The following is an 8,679-nucleotide window of genomic DNA, read 5'->3' on the forward strand; positions in this document are numbered from 1 at the left end:
GTGCTGATAAGCCTGAGTGGTCTGTTGACTGACCTTTGTATTTGTTCAAATAATTGTTATGGGCAGGTTACAATATAAAAATGTTTGTCATAATCATGTCTTGTGATTATTTGACAGGAGTTTTACTTTTAAACTGTAAGTGTATTTAATTTAGTTATGTTAGTTATGATAGTTTACTTATGATGTAAATACAAAAAAATAAATAAAAAAATTAAACCAAGATTTTGATTAGAATAATTATCATTTTGATCCATACATTGGTAATGTCTAACTGGGCCTCGTGCCAATTTATGTTCAACAAATTGGGCCCTGAGATCAAAAAGGTTAAGAATCCCTGCTTTAAACCAAAGAAGAAACACAAAACAAGTTCTAGTTTGAAAACTACTTTGTACCTGTGAGTATCCGTATAAATTACTATCATGYGTCATCTCAAAACATACCTTTTAAGAAAAATCAGATTCCTCACCAGCTCTCGGTAGTTTCCATCTTGTCTGCTTTCTGTTCTTTCAGGCCTGTCTTCTCGTCTGCGATGCTGGTATGAGTCTCTGCTTCGAGAAAAGGAAGCGGCGCTGGATAAATTACTGCCCGCGTTTCCTCCGCCACCAAATGTGCGCGGGGCCTGAAGAGGGAGGGGAGGAAAAAAAACAAGAACAATAAAACTGCAGGGTTGGACCAAAAAAAAAAMCATATCAATCAAGAAATAAAAGTCTGTGGATGAGGTAATTATGATTTTAAATTGAGGAGTGACTCAAATGTCAGAGGCAATTTAGGTTCAAAGATGTGTTTTAATGGAGACCAAATTAAGTAGCTTGTTCAAAAAATTGAAATCAATAAGAAAAGCTGTTAAATTTGTAAACATGGCAAAAAAAAAAATAAAAACAAGTGGTTCTGGAAATCAAATGTGAGTCAAAAAGGAGGCAAATAGAAAGGTGGAAATCGTTTGTTAAATATGGGTGTTTTTTACAGCTGGTTGCCTTCGACAATAATAACAAAACAAATTCAAATTTTACRCACTTCCTTGGTTTTGGCCACTTCAGCGATCGCTGCTGTTCGCTGCTTTTCAAACTCGTCGTTCCCTTCGGGGTTCTTCACAGCGTGTTGAGTCTGAAGGGTTTTCCTCTGGTCCAGTTCTCGGCTGTCTACATCATCCAGCCTCGCGCACCTCTACAGGGAAGAAGACAGAGAACRGATCCTTCTCAGACATGTTTGGCTCCTTGAGCAGATGATGCAACATCTCAGATTGTTTGTGACTTTTTGGGACTGGTGACACACGCATACAAGAATGACAATTATTCAMCTCAATTCAGTGATTATAGTTTTAAATAGCTGGAGTCATTTATATTGTTTTAAWTGAAGAGGTTAGTTAAAAAGTTCTGTAATTCTTAAAGAACAATGAAATACCTTTTGTTCATTCATCTGTGGCTGACTGAAAATCAGTTTTATTTTCCTGAAAATGTCTGTAATGTACAAAACATTTAAAGCTTTTGAAAATCCCACAGAACTGAAGGGAGTGAGTCTTGTTTTAAAATCTGATGAATATGTACCAAACCAAYGATCTGACAATGTAATACCAATTAGCCATAACAATACGACCAACAACAGGATCTTATAGCACACGTAGAAAGCAAGTCTTTTGTTCCAGTAGTCCTGGGAAGKGGRAATTTCCCAGTTCCCATTGGTAGATTTAATCTGGAACGCCCYGTCCAGTGGTAATATTCCACATGTATTGTGGAAGAAATAAAACTGCCCCCAGTTTCGATTTCAAGATAGCGGCTATTCGAAGCTTGAGAAAGTTAACAACGCAACTTTTACTGTTAATTACCATATTTATTCGTGTAAAATACGATCTCATGTATAATTTGACCCCCCCACACTTTTTTGAGCTTAAAAAGCATAAAAAATTTAATCCTCAAACTACCTCCAATTTCATACAGACTTCAAGATTTTTCAGCCTTTGCAGTCTTTATACATATCAGTAAAATGATCATTGGACTGTTCATTTTATTTTAACAACATATGTACTAAAAGGTATTTTGACAACAAATATATATCAGCTGTAGCAGATTCATATGAATTCTGGCATTTTACACATAGTCCACCAGGAGGCGCCAACACAAAAGTCAGAGACTTCACATGAGACTTGGGCCATCTTGTGGGGGGAAAAGCAGATTACTTCCTACTCGCGAGCGCCCCCTCTGGTGGGGAAACTTTTTTCAGGGATACGAAGTTTTTAAGAACACCGGTAGACGGCAGCCATTACAGACTGACGTGTTTGTTGTTGTTCCAGCAGTGGCTCGGTCACACGATAATGTCATTAGTTCACTATCATCACTAAGGTGCAGGAATACTGTTTCCCCCCCCTTTTTTTCACATCATGTCGCCTGCTTGGATCTGTTATTCTCTCTCTCTGAAGCACAGAGGAGTGTCAGAGGTGAGCTCGTTTCATCTGCTTTTTACAACGCGGTCTCATTTCCGGACTCAATAATTTTGCTGATATCTCAGTTAAAATACATAAGTAAAAATATTTATCCGAATATAATACTACCCCCCAACTTTATGGATGATTTTATGGATTAAATTTTACATATTATACTTGAATAAATACGGTATCTTGCTTAATTTTTTGTGCATGTTTAATCACTCGCACAAGTAGTGCGTTTTCTGTGCAATGCTGTACGTATTAAAATCAATGTTTATTTGCATGACGTACGTAGTAGAGCTCTCTTTTTGTCATTGCTTATATTGTAGCAGTGTTGTAGCTAGCTTNAGAGCTCTCTTTTTGTCATTGCTTATATTGTAGCAGTGTTGTAGCTAGCTTAGCTGCAACAATACAATGGCCTGTCGGCTAASTGGAATGCAGTTTCATATGGTTTGTTGGGAAATGACATCACTACCATTTACCAGTTCCGGGAATACSATGTAAGTGGAACGCACCATTACTGGTCAGGGATGTTTTGGAGGAAAAAGATGGCAGATATAAAAACATTATGGCTGATATGTTTAATGTACGCTGGAGAGCAATGACCGTCCTTGAAAACTCAATTCGTCTTGTAAAAACTGAATCCCTGTTTGCCTTTGATTTCACTTACCTCAGCTTTTTTAATACTAATCCGATGCACCATTTACATCACATGGTGTTTGAAGGGCAACAAAGCAGAATTCTATATCAGCCAACTGTTTTAAGAATTAATGAAGACCCATTTGTTTAAAAAAGATTAAAGGAAAGAGCCTGACTTGACCTTGACTCCTTCAAGAAGTTGAAATCTTGACACAGACTAAAAATGTTTCATCTCTTGGTTGTTTTACAGTATTTTTTCTGGTTTATATCTAATCCAGTTACAAACTTTGAATTAAATGTGTCCTGGTACAATTTGCATTTTCTCTCACCTGACCAAATGGCAGAAAAGGTGGAGGTCCACCTTCTGCTCCAATGTTACTCCTGCTGTGTTTGGCCAGACTCTGCAGGATGGAGGATAAAAGAAACTCATCTTAAGATAAACAATCCTTGAAAAGCTAGACTAATTAGTTTGACAGTGGCCTTCATTCCAAATTAAAAAGAAAAAACAAATTAGTTTAAACATGTTTTTGACCCTCACCCTCTGCAGAGCCCACTTTTCTACCATGTGATCGACTTCACCTCCGAGGACGCTGATGTTTGAGTCATCCAGGAGCAAAAACCCATTTCTCACCTGGATCGTACCAAACAGTTTCACTTTTGTTCCAGGAGGCGTGTTAAGACTGAAACACAAACAAACCCGGCATTTAAACGGCTACACAGTAAACACCTACAATCAATAGATTTACTTTAACATGTTTCTGCTCATATTTCAAGGGTTTAACAGTTGATAAATGCAGATCTGGATCCTTACACCCTGTTGCCTTATCCATAGCACTCTGTAAATGACATGGAGCCGTGCCAGCAGATGGGTGGCAAAGCTATTAATAATCCCAGCTGCTCACCATCCTCGTGGTAAATTAAAAGCTCTTCTATCTCATCGGGTCTGATAAGGCCTCTGCCTCTCTCATTAGGAAAGCGCGGGGACTTAGAGGGATTTCCAGCTACTGATGCTGGAAGCCAAAGCAACAATTAGGGATTTCTCTCCCGACCTCGGGGATGGATGGCGTTCTCGTGACGCCGGCAAAGAGGAACAAGCTATCCTTGATTCAATCACACACAAACACACTATTCAGCCTCAATAGCTGCTACTTAAAGCTTAATTGTCCTCTCTTTGTCTCACTGTCTTACACAGTGAACAGTTCTGTAATCTGCCTCGTCCTTCGTTGCCACCCGCTCACGCTGAGCGGACACTTTCCTCAGAAACATTAACTACTGCTGCCAGTGTGTGTGTGTGTGCGTGTGTGTGTGCTGCTCATAAAGAGGGGATTTGTTCTGTTCTTTACTCTCTTCCCATCAGGAAGTCAAGGCCCACATTCTGGCCACTCCACCTGTACAGACCGGCTGGTCGCCATGGCAGCAATCACCAAGGCCACCGCTACTCGGATGAAGATGTAAATTAAAGGCGGTGGGTTTGTTAAATCAGCTGCCACCGCGTGGAAATCGCAGATAAAAGGTGAAACTCGGATGTGCGGCAGGGCCAGTGTGTGGACGAGGAGGCGAAATTTTCCACACTAGCTTTAAAGGGATCCCTGATTAGTTGTAACATTAGACTTTATTTGATAAACATATATTTTAACTGTAAAATAAAGACTGTAAGAATACTGTAGGCTGTTTAGTTTTGTAAATTTTTAAAAATGTATTTTAACACGGACGGAGCCATTTTATTTACACACAAAGCATTCTGGGTAAATGATGACGTGGATAGGTCCTCGGTGCGAGGCTGCTAGCGAGCTATATCCACCCTGAAGGTTAATCTTGGACAATATCTGATGATCGACTCTTTTAAATGAAACCAGAGAGCGTTGACAGAGAGGAGAAGGTAGAAATGACTCAGCCTGGAACTGAAAATATGGATGGAGGACAACAGAGCTGCTTCATGGAAGAAGAACCTCAGCTTAGCATTACCCCCAATGCTATCACCATATATATGTATTAGCTCAGCGCTACACATTCTCCTCTTGTCACTGAGGTCCTCCATCCACATGACAGAGAGGGGAAAGCAAAAATGACTCAGTCTGCAACTGAAAATATGGATGGAGGACCTCAGTTTAGCTTGTTTGTTGCACTAGCGCCGAGCTAATACATATAAAGCAATATAGCGTCAGCGCTAAAGCTAACAGGCTAAGCTGAGGTTCTTCTTCCATGAAGCAGCTCTGTTGTCCTCCATCCATATTTTCAGTTCCAGGCTGAGTCATTTCTACCTTCTCCTCTCTGTCAACGCTCTCTGGTTTCATTTAAAAGAGTCGATCATCAGATATTGTCCAAGATTAACCTTCAGGGTGGATATAGCTCGCTAGCAGCCTCGCACCGAGGACCTATCCACGTCATCATTTACCCAGAATGCTTTGTGTGTAAATAAAATGGCTCCGTCCGTGTTAAAATATATTTTTAAAAATTTACAAAACTAAACAGCCTACAGTATTTTTGCAGTCTTTATTTTACAGTTAAAGTATGTTTATCAAATCAGGTCTAATGTTCCAACTAATCAGGGATCCCTTTAAGAGGGAGTTTTTCGTCTCCGCTGCTGCCGGTGTACTGCTCAKGATGGGAGACTGTGATGAAGCAAAAATTTGGCCCAGTCTGCTGGCTTCTTTAGATTTATTGGTTTTTGTTGTTGTTGTTTTTGTGTACAGTGCCCTGAGACAACATTTGTTGTGACTTGGCGCTATATATAAATAAACTGAATTGAAAATTTTATCTGCAATCACTGATAAACTACCAAACTCATAATAAAAAATGACTTCAATAAGCTTTAGAACAGAAATAATAATCAGTGTTAACTTTCTAAATAAATCCAATAAAGTGTTTCTGCTTATTTGGCCAGAAACAAAACCCACACCTGATTTTGGACAGATGTTTAACCTCTAAGCCGACACAGGTGGTGTGGCCATCTGTCATCTGCAGGCGCAGCATCCGCGGTGCACCCTGGGACTCCTCGTGGTCTTTCGGAGCCGAAATGTTTCTCACCTTCTGCACCTGGAGGACACATGGACCCTCCAACTGTCCGCGTGCAACAATGGGCAAACAAAGCCAGAAAATCAGCCTGAGAGGTGAGTCAGCAGATTGTTACGGATTGCAGAGGACACGTGCAAGAAAAGAGCTTCACATGCGTTGGAAGAGTTTTCAAAGCTTGAAAAAAATGAATAATGAAAGCACTGCTTTGTTTATTTTTCTAAAAAGCTTCATAGCTTACACTTGGAGATACAGTAGTTACTTTGAGATGGGTACAAGTTAAAGTTTAATGTTTCTGTATTAGTAATGTTTTCTCTCCAGAGGCTCAACTTTAGCTTCACACAACCAAAGCAATAAAAAAAAAAAAAAACACTCTGTTGATTTTCATTCCTCGGTGTGTCACTACCATCTAGTGACAGTCCTGGGAACTGCAACACATCAGCCTTTTATGGTGAGCAAATTACACAAATTTCACCCACCTTCTCAGTCTTTCCACTGTTGATATCAGACGGTAGAAATTTTCTCCCAAGAGGCCTAAGATCACTCTGCAGAGAAAAATACTGCCTTGTTAAAAAAAAAAAAACATTATGAGGAATTATTGTAAAACTGGCACTGATTAGGATCTACTGACACTGATGTAAGACGTGTAGTGGCAAAGCCTGAGCATCACTGAGGGCACGTTTTTGGTTTTGGTTTCAATAATCTGAATGTGATGATTTGTACGACTTACAGCAAAGACCTGGTCAGAGAGCTTTATTTCAATAACCAAAAAGAAAAAATGAGTAGGTCCTCTGGACGGGTTCATTAAAGAAGAACCCGCCCAGAGGACCTACTCATTTTTTCTCTGTTTTTTCTACCTGGATTACTGAGATGCATCAGGACATAATTTCAATAACATTTGCATAAACAAAACATAATTAGCCAACTTAATAGAATAGAACAGAATARAATRYCTTTATTGTCACTGTACGCTTGTACAATGAGATTAAAAGCCACTCCTGTTCCAGTGCAAACATACATAAAGTATAAAAAGAAAAAACAAACACTACAACAGTATGAGGAATAAACTTAGTAAAAATAAATAAATAAATAAAAACAAAGATTGTAAAAAGTGAAACTGCACATATTTTGGAATTCAACATTATTACCAAATTTCCCTCTGGGATCAATAAAGTATTTTTGAATTGAATTAAATTATACAGACTTAATTATAATTAATAAATTATTAATTATCAATAAATAATTATACATAATTGTAAGTAACTGTTATTAATCAAATATTTAAACGTTAATGATAATGGCAATCTGCAGCCTGTTTGTGTACAAAAAGGCTAATTTAAAATATGAAATAAAAATTGAACAAGTTGTTTGGTTTAAATTTTACATGTTAGTTGAAGGAATCAAAATTAATTAGTGATAGTATAACAAGGAGACAAAAAAAAACTAAATTAAGAGTTTTGACGTTAAATCTAATCTTCCATCTTTATAAAATGACCTTACTTTCAGCAGATAATACAGCTCAGATCAATTTCTCTAAACTAATAAAGAACTGACAGGAAATGGGTTGATCGTGGGTATTATTTAGAAAAACAGCAACAGCTCCAGCATAAAATTTAACTTTTTTTTTTTCAAAGATTGTCCCATTTTACAGCTACTAAGTGAAAACAAGCAGAATGAACCAGGCGAGCTGTGACGTGCTCCAGTGCAGCCGGAGATCCTTTGGCATCTCTTCAGGCCAAAGCGTAAAGGTCAAGGCTTGAATGCAGCCACTGTGTCCTGTCCTCATCTGATACTGCAGGTCAGATGAGATGTTCTTTGTACTTTAAAATCTTTGGGATCGTTGTAAACTGTGCTGTCTCGTGTATTTATGTGCTGTTCTGTTCACGAGTATAAACAGATAAAATGCTGTTTTCAATTTGACGAATAGTTCAAATCGAACATGTATCTTTGTTTATGTTTGAACTTCAGTCATGTTCCTACATGTTGACAGAACTAACCTGCTGCTCACTACCACAGCAATGCAAAAAATACAAGGGTTGCATATTTAATACTCACATTAAGTGCAATACGAATAATGTCAGCATGTGTTACATTCTCTGCAGATCCTTTCAGCTCTGCGATGCCTTCATCACTGAGGTACCTGTCAAATCAGAAACAAGGTAACAAGGAAAAACTATGAAGGGTGAGAAAACATTTCAGATCACATTCAATTGATTCATTCAAGCACAGGATCCTACATCGGTCTGAAAAGGTTATTGTAGTGTTTGTTATTCTCTCTTCTTCTAAAAAGAGATGGCAACTAAAAGCTGTGAGGACGAGTCGACAGAAGAGGAGGCATTTTGGGGAGGAAATGGAGCGATGACGAGCGTTAAAAAGTTGGAGCTAAGCAAATGAGCAAGGCCAACATATTCTGAACTCTAACGGGAGAAACACAAAGATACAATATTAAAAAAATATTGAAAGCAATACAAACAATTTCAAGTGCAAAAAATTTGAGAAACATTTTCTGCTTTCTAACTCAACTTTTGCAAAAAAACAAACAAAAAAAACAACAAAAAACAAACTAGCATTTGAGTCACATTAATTGCCAAACACTATTAATTAAAACT

At 38.2% G+C, this 8,679-nt stretch overlaps 1 protein-coding gene across 2 annotated transcripts in view; it reads right to left on the minus strand.

Moving 5' to 3' along the window:
• Positions 1 to 8,679, minus strand: part of tdrd3 (tudor domain containing 3) — a 15,967-nt gene that overhangs the window by 5,619 nt on the left and 1,669 nt on the right. For both annotated transcript variants that reach the window (XM_014003025.1, XM_014003024.1), the window contains exons 2-8: positions 8,126 to 8,210; positions 6,550 to 6,615; positions 5,958 to 6,118; positions 3,597 to 3,738; positions 3,388 to 3,459; positions 1,015 to 1,164; positions 467 to 619 (exon numbers count right to left, since the gene is read on the minus strand). In XM_014003025.1, the coding sequence (XP_013858479.1) occupies positions 467 to 619; positions 1,015 to 1,164; positions 3,388 to 3,459; positions 3,597 to 3,738; positions 5,958 to 6,118; positions 6,550 to 6,615; positions 8,126 to 8,210 (829 nt within the window). The remainder of the gene's footprint in view (positions 1 to 466; positions 620 to 1,014; positions 1,165 to 3,387; positions 3,460 to 3,596; positions 3,739 to 5,957; positions 6,119 to 6,549; positions 6,616 to 8,125; positions 8,211 to 8,679) is intronic.

The sequence above is a fragment of the Austrofundulus limnaeus genome, unplaced genomic scaffold, assembly GCF_001266775.1.
Source record: "Austrofundulus limnaeus strain Quisiro unplaced genomic scaffold, Austrofundulus_limnaeus-1.0 Scaffold16, whole genome shotgun sequence".
Lineage (NCBI taxonomy): Eukaryota > Metazoa > Chordata > Actinopteri > Cyprinodontiformes > Rivulidae > Austrofundulus > Austrofundulus limnaeus.